The 20,695-nt window shown below is 38.0% G+C and overlaps 6 protein-coding genes across 10 annotated transcripts in view; 4 read left to right on the plus strand and 2 right to left on the minus strand.

Annotated features, from left to right (window-relative positions):
- The first annotated feature begins 150 nt into the window (after positions 1 to 150).
- h3f3d (H3 histone, family 3D) lies at positions 151 to 3,023 on the plus strand. Its single transcript, XM_059525150.1, has 4 exons — positions 151 to 294; positions 1,262 to 1,408; positions 2,258 to 2,411; positions 2,499 to 3,023. The coding sequence occupies exons 2-4, from the start codon at positions 1,281 to 1,283 to the stop codon at positions 2,625 to 2,627; spliced, it is 411 nt and encodes a 136-aa protein (XP_059381133.1). The 5' UTR covers positions 151 to 294; positions 1,262 to 1,280; the 3' UTR covers positions 2,628 to 3,023.
- A 344-nt stretch (positions 3,024 to 3,367) lies between these two features.
- Positions 3,368 to 4,415, minus strand: LOC132116351 (ubiquinol-cytochrome-c reductase complex assembly factor 4-like). Its single transcript, XM_059525154.1, has 2 exons — positions 4,256 to 4,415; positions 3,368 to 3,907 (listed from the first exon to the last, which is right to left on the minus strand). Exons 1-2 carry the CDS (start codon positions 4,333 to 4,335, stop codon positions 3,589 to 3,591), a joined length of 399 nt encoding a protein of 132 aa, XP_059381137.1. The 5' UTR covers positions 4,336 to 4,415; the 3' UTR covers positions 3,368 to 3,588.
- A 210-nt stretch (positions 4,416 to 4,625) lies between these two features.
- LOC132116350 (uncharacterized protein C7orf50 homolog) lies at positions 4,626 to 9,898 on the plus strand. Its single transcript, XM_059525152.1, has 6 exons — positions 4,626 to 4,735; positions 5,112 to 5,247; positions 5,724 to 5,846; positions 8,987 to 9,222; positions 9,330 to 9,411; positions 9,609 to 9,898. Exons 2-6 carry the CDS (start codon positions 5,182 to 5,184, stop codon positions 9,789 to 9,791), a joined length of 690 nt encoding a protein of 229 aa, XP_059381135.1. The 5' UTR covers positions 4,626 to 4,735; positions 5,112 to 5,181; the 3' UTR covers positions 9,792 to 9,898.
- LOC132116349 (G-protein coupled estrogen receptor 1-like) lies at positions 6,644 to 8,135 on the minus strand. Its single transcript, XM_059525151.1, has 2 exons — positions 8,010 to 8,135; positions 6,644 to 7,898 (listed from the first exon to the last, which is right to left on the minus strand). Exon 2 carries the CDS (start codon positions 7,818 to 7,820, stop codon positions 6,690 to 6,692), a length of 1,131 nt encoding a protein of 376 aa, XP_059381134.1. The 5' UTR covers positions 7,821 to 7,898; positions 8,010 to 8,135; the 3' UTR covers positions 6,644 to 6,689.
- Positions 9,899 to 10,514: 616 nt separating the features above from the next.
- On the plus strand, positions 10,515 to 14,682 carry decr2 (2,4-dienoyl CoA reductase 2, peroxisomal). Of its 4 annotated transcripts, none has more exons than XM_059525160.1 (10): positions 10,515 to 10,655; positions 10,863 to 10,970; positions 11,080 to 11,148; positions 11,371 to 11,422; positions 11,506 to 11,641; positions 11,906 to 12,030; positions 12,167 to 12,260; positions 13,271 to 13,375; positions 13,458 to 13,698; positions 13,955 to 14,682. In XM_059525160.1, the coding sequence occupies exons 2-9, from the start codon at positions 10,870 to 10,872 to the stop codon at positions 13,676 to 13,678; spliced, it is 903 nt and encodes a 300-aa protein (XP_059381143.1). In that variant the 5' UTR covers positions 10,515 to 10,655; positions 10,863 to 10,869; the 3' UTR covers positions 13,679 to 13,698; positions 13,955 to 14,682. The 4 variants fall into 4 exon arrangements, with proteins under 4 accessions (XP_059381143.1, XP_059381140.1, XP_059381141.1 ...); XM_059525157.1 differs by having other exon boundaries at positions 13,458 to 13,646; XM_059525158.1 differs by having other exon boundaries at positions 10,518 to 10,554; positions 13,458 to 13,646.
- Positions 14,683 to 15,147: 465 nt separating this feature from the next.
- Positions 15,148 to 20,695, plus strand: part of rab11fip3 (RAB11 family interacting protein 3 (class II)) — a 34,427-nt gene continuing 28,879 nt past the window's right edge. The window contains exon 1 of one of the 2 annotated variants that reach the window (XM_059525155.1): positions 15,148 to 19,143. In XM_059525155.1, the coding sequence (XP_059381138.1) occupies positions 16,432 to 19,143 (2,712 nt within the window). In that variant the 5' untranslated portion in view covers positions 15,148 to 16,431. The remainder of the gene's footprint in view (positions 19,144 to 20,695) is intronic. The other variant, XM_059525156.1, reaches the window with a different exon arrangement.

Genomic DNA, 20,695 nt, shown 5'->3' on the forward strand with positions numbered 1-20,695 from the left:
GTTTCATGGAGATCATTGATTAAACGTTCATACAACGCCATTTGAAATTTAAAAACTGTTTCAGTTTGCAGAAATAGAACGAAAATCCGTTTACAATTACATCAAAAAATGCGCTAAAACAATTATAAATAAATACTAAAGAAGAGTACATCGGCCACTCTCTTCTCCAGCCAATGAGAGTCCGCATGGGCGTGTCTTAACCCGCGAAAAGACTATAAATACAAGGCAGCTCGCGCAGCCCGTGACAGACGTTCCTTGTTTTGGCGTTGACGGATAGATCGATACAAAAAAATCGTAAGTATCGTTAACGGTCGATGTGTAACCATCAGAAACTATCTTATAGTGTGTTTAGTGTTTAAGTATCATGGTTTCAGACATTCTATAACATTGAAAATCTCTTTAGTCCGCGTTTTGTGTTAACTTCGGTTCATATACGGCGGATTTAGATTATTTTTGTCGCGGTAGCAACAAGCTAAGCTAATGGGGCGAGCTCATATTTACTTCTGCTTTACCTCAGAAGTTCGTTAGCTTTTTTTAACTTTCAAATTCAGTTTTTAATACGTAGTCTTTCGCGATTCGCGTTGTTTTCTGTGTATGTGCTTGTAGTCGACAGTCGCTGAATTGTTGGTGTAGACAAAGAAAAGGCTGTAATTGGTTTCTTGGGCGCCATGTTACACATAAAGGCAGAAACGTGTCTGTGTCTCGTCATGAGATGGTGGACTTCACTACAGCATTAATAAAAGCTTAATCAGCTCAATTTACCGGTGTTTTCTCATCTCTTCCACCGTCATTGAAGACAAAGTGGCGTGAATGTTGTTCTAGTAGCTGAATGGTTGAATGAAAAGTCGCTGGCGTTTAATATTTTTGCCTTCAGGCAGTGTGTGTATTGAATGGGACTCAGTTATGTGTGTGCGTGTGACGTAGTGTCCTGCTGAGTTCATGTTATCGGTTCTCCAAAGCATTACGCGTTTTCTACTTGCTTTATATGCATATGCGACTTTAACTAATAAAAGTCAAGCGTTTACATATATATATTTTTGCCAGCTCATTTACCTTGAAGTATCCAAATTTCCTAAATGGCGCCCCCGAGTTGTAAAGCGGTTAATTAGGGTATTGTTGTCATGGTGTCCTTTTCCTAAACACTAAATGTTACTGCATGACTTTATTAGTGGGCGGGACCCAGTTGTGGATGATGTCACGGCGCGCGGAGTTCCCCGCGGCAGTTGTTGTTTCTCATCGGGTTTTGTCTTTCTCTCTTCAGGTCGCTTTATTAGAGTGCCATGGCACGTACTAAACAGACGGCTCGTAAATCCACCGGCGGTAAAGCCCCCAGGAAGCAGCTGGCCACCAAAGCGGCCAGGAAGAGTGCGCCCTCCACCGGTGGAGTCAAGAAGCCCCACAGATACCGGTGAGAAACACTGAACACGTGTAGTAGAACTGTACAGATGGAGAATTGTTTGTATATTACACTTATGTCCTGTGTACACTGGAGGTTTTATATATATCGAGTACATGCTCAATTTTATACACCACATTCCGTATATACACTATGTAAATAGTTTTATAGATTGCATTTATACAAGGTTTTTATATTCTGTTTTCTAGTGTTTAAATTATAAGTGTACATTACAGTACATTAACATTTTATGTATAGAGATGGATAGATATAAAATGTGTATAAGCTGAATATCTATATTTTAGCAAACTCTGTTAACACTTTTGAAGTGTTTTTTTATTTTATCTTTTTATTTGAGCCAGTTTGTGGTGTTAAGATTTTTTTGTGATACATTTAAACTATATTATAAATTGTTGTAATGAAAATAGGCAAAGATGTCATGGCTTTAAATAAACTATAAATATGCTATAGAAACACAATATACTTGTATTCAGCTTATACGTTGTAATGTTTACAAAGTTAATTAATGTATCAAATTGTCTAAGTTATAGATATGAAACCTCTATCTGTCTATATACACACACACTTGCGTGTACTCTACATATATTCAGTAGACAAACAATATAATGAGAGCGTTTATAAACAATATAAAATCCATAATTAATAGTGTACATTCTGTTGTACATATTATATAGATGTATATGCATAGTTCATATACTGAAACTTGCAAAAATATATGCATAATAATGTATATACATGATTGATAGATAAACGATGTATTTTTTGCTTTCTCAGTGCATTTCACTTATTATCCTAATAACGAATCAGTAACTTATGGTTTTCTGCTTGTTTCCCCCTCAGTCCTGGAACCGTGGCTCTTCGTGAGATCCGTCGGTATCAGAAGTCCACAGAGTTGCTGATCCGCAAGCTTCCGTTCCAGCGTCTGGTTCGTGAGATCGCTCAGGATTTCAAGACCGACTTGCGTTTCCAGAGTGCTGCCATCGGCGCCTTGCAGGTGCGTGTTCTGGGTTGTGTATGATCTACCTCATGCTTTCATATTGTTTGGTCACTCCTGATGGTGTTTTCTCACTGTGGTTTGTAGGAGGCAAGCGAAGCATACCTGGTGGGTCTGTTTGAGGACACCAACTTGTGCGCAATCCATGCCAAACGTGTCACCATCATGCCCAAAGACATCCAGTTGGCCCGTCGAATTCGTGGAGAGCGTGCTTAAACGCTTTATGTACTCAACTTTTTGTGTGTGTGTGTGTGTGTGTGGAGGAATATATGGGGACGGGGTTTGATGTGTGGGAGGGTTGGGTGGGAGGGACATCAGGGTTCTTACTCTTGACATAAATGCCTGTGTAGTTTTAAGTTTATTTTTTATTTTTTTTTTGGTAGTTGCGGTAGGGGAGGGGTATCTTGTGGTTCAAGTTGATAGAAGGGGGGCAGCGTCAGAACATTCCGGGAGCTCCTCAGGGTTTTAAAGTTCGTATTTTAGACTTTCATATACCTCTGCCTAGTCTGCATGCTTCATGATGAATTGGTGTCCTTTTATTTCTATTGTTATTATATTGGGTTTCTCTTCTATTGTGGCCATTTGGTTGTAAATAAACTTTCCACTACCTCAGTGTTTGCCATTCATTATTTTGGCTTTAGCAGGTTTTAAGGTGCAGTGTTTATTAGACATACATGCTTTTGCTTTTACCATTTTAGGTCCTATAAGTGTTGCTTTAGTGAACAAGGCTGGTAGCATGTTAACTTAAACATTTATCTCTGTATGAAGAACATAGAAAAGCAAGCCTTTTTGAAACCCTATAAAATTTCTGTTTTTGGAGTGACTTGTTTACTAGTAATTGTCACGAAGTAGTTTTTGCATTCCCACTTTGATTATATGATGCTGAAATTTTCTTAGCAGCTGAAGAATGTTTTGTTGAATTTGCATGTGTATTCAATAATGGTTCCCTGCTTACATTCGAACTAGCAGACACACCACAAATACAAATTATACTTTTCTCCTTTTATGGATTCAATATAATGCCGCTGGCTTTACAGTCTTCAATATAAATCCAGCTGCAGATGATACAGCCACTTTCAAGAGCACAGAATGTGGACGGTTGATTTGATCGCTCTCAGTTTGAAAAAAAAAAAACACTGAACAAACGTTCCAAATCGAAAATGTCAATTTTAAGCCACTACGAGGGTTTGTTTTTGATGACTTCCTCCTGTTCTTCATCGGACAGCAGTCCTGGTAAATGTTCATACAGGTTTTTCTCCAGAGACTCGTCGATCTCGGTCTCTCTCCTGAAAAAGCACCAGACGATGAAGCCGACTCCGACAAGGCTGATGGGCAGAACCCTCCACCAGGGCCGCTGGTATGTGCTGCCCATCGAACGGTCCACTCTCCAGGTCCGGTGACTGGCTCTGCTGGTTGAGAACTGGATGGGCTTGGATGCTTTATCATCTGGAAGTTCTCTGGACTTTGCACAAAGCTTTGACGTGAAGCACAGCATCCTTGTGGCGCATGGTCTACAGAGATAAAGATTTAATGAAACATTAATTTTAAAATGACAGAAATAGCATTGCATTTATTTCTAATATCCAGTGGTGCTTGTATTTGCTAAAAACAATTAAAATATCCTTAACACAGAGATCCTTTTAGCCAAGGTCAGCTTACAATTCATTAAAGAGTGTTTAAAGAAAAATCGGTCAGGATTCTGTTTAAAAGCAATTTTAATACGTTTAAATTAAATAACGGCTTGTTTTAATTAATGCACCATTCAAAGAAAATTGTTTGCATGAATTCCAATGAGGTAAATAAGAATTATTTAATAATCTATGCCAGAAAAATGATTCACTTACCTTAAATTCGCATGTGTTCTGCTGGGAAAAACATCGTGACCCAAAGAAAACCTTGATAAATGCAGGCAGACTTTTGACATCTTCAGGGTTTCTTCATAAATGCGTGAATCTCTCAGGTCATATAACAAGCGCTCCTTTAAATTCTGCCCGGAAGGAAAACTACAATGCACTGAAATATAGTTCCGCTTTGATATTTAGGGTTTTTTAAAGAATATAGTTTATCTGGTATATATATATATATATAATGTTTTAAAAATGTCATCGCATGAAGCGAGAATCTTATTTTAAGATAACGTGACAATACATTTAAGAACTACATTTCCCACAATTCTAATTACAAACCAATCAGGGATGCAGATTTTACACGTCATCAAACCTGGTCGCTATTTCATTTCCATGGCGCTGCTCGTCCACACGTGATTGTAAGGAAATATTGGAAGATCTTTGTTCTCCTTGCAAGTCACTTTTATATTTCTTTAGGTAAGTCATCTTTATACGTTACATCCATAAATACGATAATGACTCTTCTTAACTAGTAATATTAATTTATGTGTGCTGGCGAAGTGATTACATCTAACATCTCTTTATTTAAATAAATTGCATTGTTTAATGTTTTTAAAAGAAGTCTGTTATGTTCACGTGATCCTTCAGAAATCAGTCTTATATGCTGAATTGCTTTTCATTGTTATTAATGTTAAGTTGAAATCAATAGAAAGCTCAAAAGAGCATTTATTTTGTAGAACCGAAAAGAAAACGTTTGTGACATGAATGTCTTTACTGTCACTTTTGATAAATTGAATGGGTCCTCGCTGAATAAAAATATGAATTACTTTCAATTGGTTTTTTTTTCTTCTAGAATTGCTGTGAACGTGAAGAAACTTGGTCGCAATTTGAAGGAAAAAGAACTCAAACACAGTCTGGATGATATGACACATGTACAAGATGAGAGAATAAAGCCAAAGAAAGGCAAAAAGAGAAAGGCTAATGATGAGGTGTGTGATGTCCGGCACACATGCATTTATTTTAATAACACATGCATAATGTTTTCAATAACATGTAACTTTTGAAAGAATTGTCTTCCTGCTGAAAGAAAAATATAAATCAGTATTTCACTAACGATATAGTATTATGTCACATATATAATAATTGTTCTAAGGCAGTTGCTCCCAAACCAGAATTATTTCTTAATATTTTCTTGGAAACCATTTTTTTTAAAGTTCAAAATAACAGCATTTATTTGAAATTGAAATCTTCTGCAACATTCTAAATGTCTGTACTGTCAGTTTTGTTTTGATGAATCTAATGCATCCTTGCTGAATAGAAGTATTAAAATATTCTTTCTTTCAGTAGATAAAACCAAGGACTTAAATTATGCTCACAGTCTTAAAGCTGTTGTGTTTTGATGTTGTCGTCAAGTAGAATGCAGAGAGAGTGATTTTTTTTTTAATTCCTTTTTTTGAATTTGCAGGACTCTAAAGCAGTTGTTCCTGAATCAGATCTGGTGACGCCACAGAACGATGAAACAAACACACTCGCTGCTACAGGGAAAGCAAAAAAGAAAGCAATGATGAAAAAGAAAAGTAAAGCTAAGGTGAGTCAAAATAATACGCTTTTTTTCCTTTACAGTAAAACTGTAATATTGCGAAATATGATCACAATTTAAAACAACTGAATTCTATTTGAATATGTATTACAATATAATTTATTCCAATGATCAAAGCTGTATTTTCAGCATCATTACTCCAGTCTTCAGTGTCACATGATCTTCAGAAACCATTCTAATAAGCTGATTTGCTGCGATTATTATCAGTGTTAAAAATGGTGTCTTTTCAGAATCCGTGATCAATCAATAAATAGAAGCTTCATTTTAAAGGGGTCATATGATGCTCCTAAAAAGAACATTATTTTGTGTATTTGGTCTAATGAAATGTGTTTTTGTGGTTTAAGGTTAAAAAAAACAAATAATTTTCCATGTATTGTATATTATTGTTTCTGCTCTATGCCCCGCCTTCTGAAACATGTCGATTTATACAAAGCTTATCAGTCTGAAAAGCGAGGTGTGCTGTGATTGGCCAGCTATCCAGTGCATTGTGATTGGCCGAATACTGTGTGAATCTTCCCACATTGTGACGTAGAGATGTGGGGGCATGTTAGAAAGAGCCATTTTAGGAGGGCGCGGATGAGTCTTAACTTTGATAAAGAATATCTCTTTGGATTTCAGACTTTGTAACTTTACAGATCTTCTTCATGCACCAAGAGCTTGTAACACTTCAAAGAGAAAGGAAAAATTGAAATCGCATCATATGACTACTTTAAATTATCTTTACTGTCACTTTTGATAAATTTAATGCATCCTTATGGGAACAAAAAGTGTTAATTTCTTTAAAAAACAAAAACAAAGAACTTGTTCTGTGTCAATACAACATGACCATGTTTATCCCACTCTGTCACACACACACTCTTGACCCTCCTCGCCGCTTCGAAGGTCATGTTCTTCTTCTTCCTTATTCTCGTGCGAGCATGAATGGTGCGCATTTGTGCATGTTACACATGGACAGGGAGGTGTTGCTCTTGTGTTATGCTTATGCAGACATGGCACGTGGTGCGCGACAAACACCTGCAGTTTCCGTCTAAAGGTGTTTCCCAGCAGGCTGTAGACGAGTGGGTTCAGGCAGCTGTTGGCGCAGGCCGCTAAGGTCACAATGTGTCCGGTAAGTGGATAGCGCTGCCACAGATTATGGTTTCCACGTCGCCGTGAGGCATCTGTGTCCCCGTTTAAAAGATGCACGCTAATAAAGACATTCTCTGGCAGCCAGCACACAAAAAACACGCTCACGGCTGCAACGATCATGCGCAGGGCTTTGGTTCGCTGTGGCCGTTCAGAGCGCAAAAGCACACGTGCGATTAAAGTGTAGCAGAGGCCCATCACGCAAAACGGCAAAGCGAATCCCAGCGTCACTTCCAGCCATTGCACCTCAGCCACGCCTGCAAAACAGAATCCACGCCCCCATCCGTGATGCACATGCACAGTAGCGAATGGAATCAGAGTGCACAAGGTGGCTGCTGCCCATATGGTCACACAAGCCCTGCGTGCAACGCGCGAACAATGCGAAATGGAGGCATTTTCAGGTAGTGCTCGCGTTCTTAGGCCGGTCAGCACAAGGCAGCGGTCCAAACTCATCCATGTGAGGGAAAACACACTGCTGTACATGTTGACCTGGAGGAAGATCGCCATGCATGAGCACAAGACCGCATCGTCGTAATAGTGCGTGCTCAGGTTGAACACTTCAATAAGTGAGTCCAGAACCAACACTAGGTCGGCCAGGGCCAAATTAGTAAAGTACAGGTCCGGCGTGCTCATCCGCTGCCGGGGGTCAAAGTTCACCAGCAGGATCAGGATGTTACCCATGAGGCCGAGTGGGAAGAGCAGGATGGTGTAGATGCAGGAGAGGAGAAGGCTTATGACGTAAACGTCCGAGGAGGTAGAGTTCGTTTCGTTGATGTTAATAATGGTCCAGTGCAAGCTGGAGGAATTCAGCCAGAAAGTCGGCGGATCTTCCATCATCTTCCTCTCGATTACTTCTGTTGGCACATTGCTTGGAAATATGCCGTTTTCTGCCGTTTTGTTGTCCTTTCGAAAGTACTAAAAAAACACAAAGATGCATGTTTATGTGAGAATCTCAACACTTGCTCTAAAATCATTGTAATTTTACTGGTGAAACACTGTAAAGATGCTACAGTAAACACCTGTTACCTGGTGGTTAAGTTCCCTTGGGGTGTCCAATTCAATTCCTGGAGGGCCACTGCTCTAATCCTAGTTAAACACACCTGAACCAGCTAATCAAGGTCTTCAGGATTACTAGAAACTTCCCGGCAGGTGTTTTGAAGCTGGCTGGAGCGAATCTCTGCAGAACGCCAGTCCTACAGGACCTATCTAGGACATTTCATGTAGGTTTACAATAAAATACTGTCATCTTAAAATTTACAGGGAAAAAATTTAAATTTACATTCCCAGAACTCCCTGTTTGGTTCTTCACGTTTGATGGATTTTCATTAAAAAAAAAAAAAAAGGTTACCACCGTATCAATTAATCCTTTTTTTTTGACTGTTAACCTATATTTCAATCCATGAGGTTAAATCTTTAACAGTATTTTTTTTACTATTAATTCTTGCAGAATTTATTTTACAATGGGATTTTCTGATGGTTTGCAATGAAGCATTCAAAATCAAGATCTTACCTTGCTTATTGTATTGTCCAAGTTGACCTGTGTGTACCTTAAAGGTCATTAAGAAATAAATGTAGAAGTCTTTGATTTGTAGATATTCTTTTCTTTCTCCTTTCGGACATATTGCAGAAGGAGACGTCTCTTCTCCTGAAGTCTCGCTGACTCGTGTATAAATACGTAAATACAGGAGGACCAGGTTGTGCCAAATAGACACCTAGAATGGCCGCCTCTGTTTACCCCAAACAATATGATGGAGAAATGCTCCATTACTTCCTCTGCTGGCTGGAAAATTAGACAAATGGAAGATATAGTGTTTCATAGTAAAAGAGAATGTATGTATTTGTGTGTGTGATGGTCAGAAGGGCACATTAAATCGATCAAAAGGGACAGCAAAAACATTTAAAATGTTGCAAAAATTTGTATTTCTAATAAAAAGTTAATTAGGACTTTTTATTCATTAAATCCTGAATGCAAATATTAAGCAACGTATGATTTTCTGTCTCAGAGTACTGGAGATACGGACACCTCACAGCAGCAGAAACCATCTGAAGCAGAGGATGAAAACTGCTCCGATGATGAGAAAGATCTGAGTCCTGAGGAAAAACGAGTCCTGGAGAGAAAGATGAAGAAGATTCTGAAAAAGGAGGAGAAGAAGAAACTGAAGGAAGAAGGCAAAAGCGTAGAAAAAAACAAAGTCCAGTCAAATCTTGCAGAGAAGGTGGCGCTAGAATACCTCACATGGTGAGACAGATATAGTTATTTTTATGCATGTATGTATTTCCCAATTCTACCAGAGGTTGTCAAACAGAGTTTTAATGGGTTTACTTCATGTTTGTGTGCTTGTTTAGCTGGTTTGAGAGACGGGACGAGTGGAAGTTTCACAAAGGCAGGCAAATATGGTTACTGCAGCACATGTATGACACCACGAAGGTACAAGAAACTTCACAATCAACATTGATCTCTACAGCTTTCCACTCATCACAATAATAAAACATGGGCTGTTTTGCTGATTTTGTTTTAAATCATGCATATGGTTTCTTTTCTTTTTTTTGAACCAAAAAAGTACTTTTTTCATGATCAATTTTAACTGATTTTACTGCATAAGCATGCATTTCTCTCTATTTCAGGTGACTGACGATCATTTCAAAGTGTTGCTAGCGTATCTTGAAGGTATGCGCGGAGCATCGCGAGACATCACATTGCAGAAAGCTGAAGCCATTTTGCGCTTGGAAGGACAAGGAGAAGAGGAAGATACAGCAGACGCTGAAAAGAAAAAACAGAGAGCCAAACAGGTCGTCCAGTTGCTGTGATAGATCAGAATATTGTACAAATCATCAGAATGAACCGTTTTTGGTGCTTGTATGAATTTGTCATTGTACGTTTTCATTCATTAAATGATTGCTGTGGTTTTTATCTACCAATAGGCTATGCTTGTTTTTTTTTATCACGTTTAAAATTATAGCAAAATAGGTTTGGCTATCATTTAGTATTACACTGACAGTGTTACTTTTAAAAGTAATGCATTAGAATATTGCATTATTTCCTAAAGAAACTAACACATTATCTTGTATGGAAAGCAATGCATTACATTATTTTTGCATTACTTTTTAAATAAGAAAGTTAAAAAAATTTTTAACACTGGTCAAAAAAAAAGAAAAAAGAAAAATGAAACAAATGTAATAAAAAAGAAACATGTCTAAATTCATTTTTGCTCATTAGTATGGTTGAATTGGATCATAGAAGGACAGCAGCAAAGACACTGGTTAATAAAATGGGATTAAAACATAAAGGGCATTTGTTATTTAATGTATTATTGCAGGTTTGCGTCATAGTCTGAGTTTGCATTTCAGTTTTTACAGATTTTTAGAAATACTGAATTTGTTTTTGTGCAAGTAAGATGAGGAAATGCATGTTCACATTTAGTCTAAAACTACAGTAAGCACCATGTTTACATACGTCTCTGTACTTATCTTAACAGTTTTTATCATAACGTTCAAATAGAAAAAAGCTGACTACATTTCCCATAATTCCATACGTGGGCACGTTCGTTTGACGTCACACGCATCTCGCCAGGCAGGTACAGAAGTCCATCGTGCAGAATGAAAACAACTGTTGCGTAAACTTCATTAATTACACGGAAGCAGGTCGCATGTTTAAACGGATTCACATTTTGGGTAACGTAACGTGACTTTATTCCATGCTTTGTTTTGGTTTTCTCTCGCTGTCGCATTGCAAAAACGACGTAAAGCGAGAGGTTGCAAAATCTCTTTTAGTAGACTTTTAGTAGATGTAAATTTTTAATCATCTGCTAATGCAATGTAGGCAAAAGATGAGTTTTAACATGAAAATTACCTTTTCGTGGTTTTTAATGTGCATTTTAGAAGGATCATGGCAGAGAAACCTCAGCTGGTCAATACTTCACCAGAGGACGTTGAGTCTGATGAGTGCATGAGCACATACACACACGTCTACAGCCCTGAGCTTCTCATGTAAGCACAATAAACACTGAAAGTGTCTTTTTTTTGCATTTTATATCTATGCATTGTTAAATATGCACATATACATGCATAGAGACATGCATTTTTTTTGTGTTTGCAGTGATCAGGTGGCCTTTATAACCGGTGGAGGGTCAGGTATTGGGTTTCGAATAGCAGAAGTTCTTATGAGGTGAGGGGGTCAGTGATTTTTTTTTTTTTTTTTACACATTGTCCATGACTGAAACTCTCAGTTTGACTTTTTCAGCCACAAATTGCGTACACATTGATCTTTAACGTTGGTGAACTTTGGTTACGTAGTCTTCTCAAACCTGCATCTTCAGATTCATTTCAATACGTTTGTTTATAATCTTGCAAAAATCTTTTTGAAGCTTTTTTTTTTTTTTTTGTCCAGGCATGGTTGTGACACGGTCATTGCCAGCAGAAATCTGGAGAAACTCACTGAGGTACTGTTCCTACAAACCAGAATTACTTTGATGAAGAGTCATTCTTCTCATTGTGTGTGTGTGTGTGTGTGTGTGTGTTTTAGGCTGCAAAAAAGTTAACCAGCACTACAGGCAGACGGTGTTTGCCAATTGCCATGGATGTGCGTCATCCAGAGACAATTTCTACTGCTATGGATGAAGCCTTGAAGACATTTGGACGTGTTGACATACTCATTAACAGTAAGGCTTGAGTCGGTCAAAGACTTAAGAAAGCCTAATACAGTGCCTTAACCTGTAATAAAATCATATCTTCTCCAAAACATGCAGTGTATTACCAAAGAGATCTTGATTCTGTAGATATAATGATGTCAAAGATCAACTAAAACCTTCTTATCATGTTTCTTTTGTTCATTCTGTAATGTGTAATTAATTATACACTATGCAAGCACATGTACTTATGCAAAAAGTTAGACAGTTTTGTGGTTTATGATTTTTATTTCACAGATGCTGCAGGTAATTTCTTGTGTCCAGCTACATCATTATCATTTAACGCTTTCAAGACCGTAATGGAGATTGACACTATGGGAACTTTCAACACCAGTAAAGTTTTCTATGACAAATGGTTCAAGGTAAAAATATAAATTTCAAGAGTTTTATTAACTAAATATCTCAGTTCTTGGCTTTTCTGTCACATGTTGAGGTCTCTATGTGCAGTAATTTATTGTCAGTGTCTTAAATTAAGTGGCTGTTTTCTCTTCATCTCAGGATCATGGCGGCTCCATTGTTAACATTTCCGCCACACTGGGATACAGAGGTCAGGCTCTCCAGGTGCATGCTGGGTCAGCGAAGGCGGCAAATGGTTAGTGTCTTTTTGGTTGACGTTCTGACATAATTTTCTGTTTGTCCTGCTTTCCAAAGTTTTATGATTGTTTTTATAAACGTAAGAATATATAATAAGTATTTAATACGAGTAACTGTTAGAATGGCAGATGGAAAAAAACATACACAAGACAACAATAGTGTGCAGATTAATAAATGTAATTAGTATGAAGATTAATATGTTCCTCATTTGTAAATCAGACCAAAACGTGTAATGAAACGTATTGGATTTGTGGTTTAAAGATGGCATGAAATCAGTATTTCCTCCTTTTATTTATTTATTTTTAATTCATATTGCTGGTCCTATTGTGAACAATTTATACATGCATATAAATCTTTAACTCATTTTTGACCCCGTAATGTTGGAGAAAATAAAATTTTCAAGTCGACTTTGAGCATAACAGATGTTCAGTTGAGTGAAAAGACCAATTTGGCACAATGATAAAAGTTAGTCAACTTTCATTTATTTTAATTTGACAGTACAATTACGGAGCCCTGCACATGGCATGCATGAAAAAATAGTAGGCTAAATCATGTGCACGATTTACTAATTTGTTCCCTCAATGTATTAAAACGTGCACACGACTACTATTGCATTCCCTCGAATTACTATTTCGTTCTCTCGAGTTATAAATTGTGTGCACGATTTAGCAAATTGAGGGAATGCAATAGTAATCGTGTGCACGTTTTAGTACATTGAGGGAACAAATTAGTAAATCGTGTGCACAATTAATAAATTTTTCCTTGCATGTAATGTGGGGGACTCCGTATATAAAATAACTAAAACTTAATAAACTAAAAATAATAAACAAAAACTAAATAAACAAATAATAATAAAAAAATGACAAAAACAACAAAATTACAAAAAAAATTGAGAACAAAATAGATATTAAAAATCTAAATAAATAAAAAAATATATATAAATTATACTAAAATGATTCTGCGATTAAAATAAGGAATAATTATCTGCATATGTATATGTATTTATAGATGCCATGACGAGGCACTTGGCAGTCGAGTGGGGCCCCAGTGGTGTGAGGGTGAACACAGTGGCTCCGGGGCCCATCTCTGGCACAGAGGGATACCGTAGACTGGGTAAGACAGTTGTGTGTGTGTGTGTAGCCTCATTTGTAGTGTCAATATACTTTTCTTTTTCAATATCACTGTGGTTTTTCAGGTGGCTCACATTCCGAGTCAGCGGGGGTTTTCCGCAGCATCCCGCTGCAAAGAGCCGGCAATAAGACGGAGATCGCACATGCAGTTGTTTTCTTGGCCAGTCGCGCAGCTTCATACGTCACCGGCGCTATACTGGTCGCAGACGGAGGGGCGTGGCTTACCTCAGCCAATGATGTGGAGCGGCTGCTGGGTATTATGTCATCTCGCTCTGCTAAACTATGAACAGACAGCACTGCACACAGGTGTGTGTGCCTGTGCTAGAAGACAGTGTTTGCTAGTTATATAGGACTGAACTGATGAACATAAATTAATAATTTTAATAATTATTCAAAACACGCTTGTGAGAAGTCTTTTTTTTTTTTATTCTGTGATCTTATGAGCTAAACAGTAATTTTTTTCGATTAATTTTTGTACTACTGTATGATTGACCTGTAAATATTTGGAAAATGTATTTGTATGTAAAATCTCATTCAAACTTTGTTTCTCTTATGTTTCTAGGTTTTTGGTCTGCAGAGAAAAGAAAGGATAAATAGCACGAATGTAGAGGATGAAATCAACAGCAATGAACCAGTTGATCGTGCCAACATCTGTATGATAATTGTTGAATTTTACAAAAATATCCATATTGTTTTTCAACATTAAATTAACGAAAAAATAAAGAAATTATATTCTGTGTTAAAAAAAAATTAAACCTAATTTTAGGACTTTTATAAATAAACCTATTACTCCCAAATTCAAATTTTCATAATGATGTTGTAAATTTTTTTAGTAGTAGATTCTCATTCGTTTCATTGGATTTTCAGCATAAATTATCATCAGTACAAAGAACAAATTCCAATTTTAATCAAATTCACGTTTTCCTACTTTATGATGATGAGTTTCTTTTATCTCATTACAGAAATGACTACATTTTTATGCAAATATATTTTCTAATTTCTTCCCTTAATTTTGAGGTGAAATATGACAAACATGTTTTAGAATTTTATGAGATATTTGTAGACACCCTTAAACTGTGTCTTCTCATTACATGACAGTTATTGACATTTCAAGCATGTTTAACCACAGAGTATTAGTAATTATAATGTATTTACTTCTGGTATCATAAATGACCACTTTAGCACTACATTGATGGCGTTTTTTAATTTTCAGTTTCAGTACATGTATAACATTTTAAACAAAAATGATTGTGTTCTTATGTACGTAACTGTTGTCATAATAAATCTTTTTATAATTATCTTTCTCTAATTATATTTTCTGGGAGTATGTTGTTAGCTGTAATATCTTTGATCGTTCACACGGGGGCGCAAGAAAATCTCAGGAAATAACTGAAAACAACACCGTTTGGTTAACAAATCAGCTTTTATTCTAAGTAAACGTTATCTACTGTAATCCTGGCAAACTGTCTCGATTTTGTTAACCCTTATTTTCACCTCTAGCAGTTTTCAGTAGCAAACGATGGCATCATAGCCGTCGGTTAACTGATTCGCGGGAATGTGACATAAAAAAACCCCCGTTATAAATCTGCATTCCATCATTACCATCGCAACCAAATGCACAGATAACCTCGCGATGAATGATTATTGACGCCTGTGGTTTAAAGCTGCAGACTGCGGCGCCGGCGCTGCGCATGCGTGTTGCTGACGTGTGCGTGCGTGCGTGTGTGTGTGTGTGTGTGTGAGAGAGAGAGAGAGAGAGAGAGAGAGCAGGGGTTGTGTATTGCTGCTGATGAGAGAGAGAGAGAGAGAGAGAGAGCTAAAGCATAATCCGTCGACTAAATAACAGGACCTCTCATTTTAACTTTTGGATTTCTGGTTAACGGATAAATCGCCGCCGAGGGATTAAAATAAAAGGATTCGCGCTTTATGGTACGATTATCGGTGGTCTCGAGCTGATTTGATCCCGCTAACAGGCTAATAACAAGCGCAGGTGGATGACTCGCGAGACTCGACCTGGATGTTGTCCTGTTTTCGAGAAAGATGTCTGAGGAATCAAACCGAATTAAGGATTTAAATCATCTCTGACGGGAATCAGAAACACATCACGGGTCTTCTTTATTTCGAAATGGAAAATCAAGCGGGGGTCGTGTGGGCCAGCTAACGTTAGTCGGCTATTTGGTTTACCTCAGATGTGGAGGATGCTGATGCAAAACGCACTAGAACAGTCTATCATTTAAGGGGTTTCGTTTTTGTTTTTAGTCTTATAACAAACTGACAGCTGTTTAGAACATAGTCTGTTGTGCTTAACATATAAAATAAGTAAAGCTTTATTCAATCAGACTGCGAGACAATCACGGTGTAATGATTGAATACACTGCCTCGTGTTTATATATCATAACGACTTTAAAAAGGACTATTTAAACCAGGGAAGTGTCAAGCCTGTTATAAGTGTGCACTTATAATGATTTGCTAATGAGGTAGGCACAGTTTTTTAACAGTAGGAAGTTAGGGGTTATGAATTAACTCAAATGGAATTTGGATGTAGAGTCTGATATTTGCAATGATGTAGCTTTCTATTTTATGTATTCTCTTATACATGTATAGTTTTTAAAAATGTATTTTTATGAGTAGCAATCTTAAGCAGTGAAGTATTCTTATTATTATGTGTTGATTAGGATGTGGATCAGCATGTTTTGAGAAGTCTTATGTTAAATGGATTAGACGTGACTTGGAATGAGGAACAGGGCCAACTATTTTTTTTTTTTCATGGAGAGATTTGCATATCGGAAAAAAATATGAGCTGTATTACAGCAGTGAAACATTATCCCTGTGTCTGCAAAAGTAAACAGTAGTTGATCATTTACAGGGAGGTGGACGCTTACGCATGGGTCTTGACAAGGATATTTCTTTTGGTGCGTATTCTGGAAGAGGCCACCAACTGCTTTTGAATTCCGAACATTATTACTTTGTGGGATCATAACAAAGGATTCGAATTTCTGGGATATTTCCATTTGTCAGAGGAGAGAACTCTTCTATTCAATGGAGCAAGTTCTCTCCAGCCCTCAGGGGTGTTCTGAGTGGGAGGTGAGCGGGAAAGCTGAGTGGGAATCTGAGCAGAATCCCCTCGGATTTCTCCTTATGGATAAAGACAACATTTCTGTTGGTGATTCTACTAATGAAATATTTCAGGAAAAAACCATAAACCTAGATGACCTGTTTTGGTCCTCTCAGTATTCCGGGCAGACATATTCCTGGGAAAATGGTTTGGAATGCGTCTATCCCGAATGGACGACTCTGCCTCATCCTTCCCAAGGTCTCAAAGGAGAGGGTTCGCCTGGAGGTTCTGAAATTGCTGATGGAGATCTCATCTGTTTTAATTCTAGATCTACTAGTCCTACACTCTCGAACATACCCGTGGAGAACCAAAACAACTTTTCTGACCTTTCTGAACAGGTGCCTGATTTCCTGCAACCTGTGGAGGTTACTGCCACTTCAAATTCTCTAGATGTGTACACAGGTGAGATGGGTATTATTGACCCCACAATTCAGTCTGACAAAACAATACTACAAGAAACTCACCTCCTTGATGACACACTTTTAACAAACTGTGAATTCAGCAATAATTCCTTAGAGGAAAGAACATTTGTGAACATTGACAGTCAGTGCTTGCTTTCACTTGGGACTCATCTCACTCTGGAATCTGATGGTTTGTTGCCCGTTTCTCCTGTGGCGTTGTCATGTACAGATACAAACTCAAATCCCAAACCTTCAATTATTTGTCAGACACCTTTATCTACACCAGAACACATCTACCTCCCATCCTCAACCCTTTCCTGTGAGGCCATCCCTCCGACGACCTGTACAGAACCAACTGTCCTGTCATTTCACGAAGGTAGTACTCTTCTTTCACTGAATGAGATGGAGATGTTGTTACCTGGGCTGCTGGTTGGAGGTCTATACTCTGAACAGGAGAGTAGTAAGCCCTCAGGTAGTAACGAGATCCATGACAATGATCTTCAGAGCCAAGACACAACAGACGCTAACATAGAAACAACACAACTATCTTCTGAAGCAGATACTGTATGTAGTACTCCATTAGGTGAGTCTTGCAAATCACCTGAACATTGTGAAGAAGTGTTGTGTGATTTATCCACAGAATGGACATTTGATGCACAGACGGTTGGAGAAAAGATAGAGGAGGAGGTTGCATCCAATGCTACAACTGAAAATGTTTTTTCTGAAGCAAAAACAGAACTCACACCAATTGCTTTTGGTGATATACAAGCAGAAGATCCTTCATCTGAAAGCCTGCTTGACAAAGATAAACATAAAGAGTCTACATCAGCCTTGTCAGTCTACACATTTGAGAATAATGCATTAATTGACCTCTCGTCTGAAGATGACATCTTATTTGAGGATCACAGCCAGCCCAAACATTCAGCTGAGGCTGAAGCCTTATCTGAGGTGTCTCATGACGGAGATATTCCTGATTCCATGTTTGAGATCTTAACAGACAGCATCTCTTGCAAATCTGTGCCATCTTTAGACTCTGTAATTCCACCTGTGACAGATGCTACTGAGATAACAGAACAGGACAAATGTGATGCAAACTTACCTGATCTTGAATCTAATGCACTCATCCTTGAATTTCAGAATAATGTAACAAATGTAGAAACAGACAACGTAAAAGGTGACCCTGAGGCTATGGAGACACAGCGAGCCGATGTTAGACCCACAATAGGTAACACAGAAGACTTCGACACACTCAAAGTTTTAGAGAGCTCAGATCTGCATCAAAATCAAAAGGCAACCAATTCTCAGAGTAAGTCGGACAGTTTGCAAATTGTTAATTTACACCTAGACGACAGTGAAGCTGACAACAATCAAGAACTGAATGGAATGAGTGAAACCTGTCAGGAGCAAGTCAGTGCTCAACAAAAAGAGAGCACGCTTGTGGAAAATCTCACACCTTTGGACCAACTGAATGACTCTTTGACTGCAAACTTAAGTGCAATTGTAATAGATACACCTGAAGAAAATGTAACAGCTCACAATGACGGTCTTAACACACCGCCGAATGTTGAGGAGAAACTTCACAGTTTGTCTTTACAGGGTGGGGAGAGATCAGATTGCAGTTTGTCTACTCAGAATCAAGTCATACCTCATTGTGCAAGTAATCCTGAGTCCACTCCCTTCACCTGTGCAGGTGATCAGCTGACCATGACGGGTGGACTTGTGGGGCCGGATCTTACAGAGACCACAGAGACTCCCAGCCAATTGCGTGAAGCTACTGGTGAGGGAGAGGCGGAGTTTCCTTCTCAGCTTACACATCAGGAGGATTTCCATCAGCTGACACTATCACAGATATACCTGGCACAAGAGCAACAAGTGAGCTCAGTCGCCCCCAGCTCTCCTCCCTCACACAGAAATGTCTTTCCCTGTGGAGCCAGCCTGGATAGGGAGGCCTACCTGACCTTGATGGAGAATAATCCTGATGCACCCAACATTACCAAACATGCAGAAATGACTCTGGATCTGTGCAAGGCCTCAGATGCTCTGCCGACCAAATCGCTCCATGACCAGAGGGTCCCCGTGGATTTGATAAACGTGCCTATAGTTTCCGCAACAGCCCATAAAAGCGAGGAGCAGTCACCTCTCCGAGCAGTTTTCCAGGCTCTGGATCAGGACGGGGATGGATTTGTCCATATTGAGGAGTTCATCGAGTTTGCAAAAGCATATGGAGCCGAACAGGTCAGTTTTTGGCTTTCCTTGTCTATTTGTGTGAGTTTGTGGTGGCTTAATTTTGGGCGGGGGGGTAAATGTTATAAAAATGCTTTATGATTACAGGACAGTGTGTGTCTTCATTTGGTTCCCAAAGCTCAAAGTGAAACTTGATCATGGTGACACCCAAGAACTGCTCTTTTATTATTCAAACCCTCAAAGACTCAGAATACCACTCTTGTCCTCTCACTCTGTCTTTCATGTCGTCTTTCCTTTTTAACTATCATTTGTTTTGCATCAGTTTTAACAAACTATGCAAGTAGTATTTAATTACATGGTAACTTGTCATAATTTCTGTATCTTAACTTGAACATCAACAGTTTAAAGGAATATTACCGGTTCAATACAATTCAGGATATTTTTTGACTTATCCTAAAAACAGTTGGGGATGCAGTGAGACGTTTACAATGAAAATGAACGTGGCCAATTTAAAAACAAAAAAAAACCCTACTTGCATAAGGTCTTCTTTTAGAAGTTTTGTTTGATTTGAGCTTCCAAGCCTTTTCAATCAACCTTTTTATAGCTGTTTTAGGGCATTGCATTGTCATGGCAACAAAGTTGTAAAATAACTTCGCATAGGAATTTTTACACTTAAATCATGTTGAAATGAATTTTTTTGTGGCTATACTATTGAAACAGGCAACAAATTTTTTGCTTATTTTAAAGAAAAAGAGGGACAAGTAGCAATTAATTTAGTTGTTATCAATATTGTCACATGTTCTGTTAATTTGAGCTTAATTTGTAGAACAGGAATATTATAGGTAGTTAACCCATTTAAGCCCACTGGCAACTACAGTTACCACAATTTATAGATATCATTTAGTTCTTAATTTTTCTAGATGTTATTGATGTTTTATTTTTCAATGGCATGCAAGTAAACAACCAAATAAAGGATTTCAACGAAGAAAAAAATGTCAACTGTCAACTTCCTACCCCTACTTCCAGGAAGCATGGTGAAGGCAAACCCTTCAAAAGAAATGCAATTTTCATATTACTAATACGTATTTTTTGTTGACGTATATATATCTATGTAATCATGAAGGTCTCTAGAATCATCAAAACAAAACAAACCTTATAGTTTTTTGTGGACTGAGTCAAAAGTCCAAGCAGCAACTATAGTTGCCGGTGGGCAAATGACTTGTAAGTACCTATCATGTGGAAATTGGGTATGCTGTAGGTTAATAAATCAATGTTAATGGTGGTGTTTTCTGCTTTTTGCTTTCATAATATCCCAGCTAAAACATAACTTAACTCTTTAACTGACATCTCTACTGTACAGTAGACCTTAATTTGATAGGGTATAAATCTGTCAAAAGGAGGAGATGACAGAGCAATCTTTCCACAGCTCTACTGCCTCTCCTTTATGTTTGCTTTTGCCATGAGGGGAGGGAATTTCTATTTTTACAAGTGACAACATCAGTATACACACTTCAGTCACACAAAAGGAAGAATGGAAAGATAATTAATTGCTGTAGATTATCTTTTTTTCCCTTTTATGACATTATGTCTTGTAAGGAGGCCA

Source organism: Carassius carassius, chromosome 35 (genome assembly GCF_963082965.1).
Source record: "Carassius carassius chromosome 35, fCarCar2.1, whole genome shotgun sequence".
Taxonomy (NCBI): domain Eukaryota; kingdom Metazoa; phylum Chordata; class Actinopteri; order Cypriniformes; family Cyprinidae; genus Carassius; species Carassius carassius.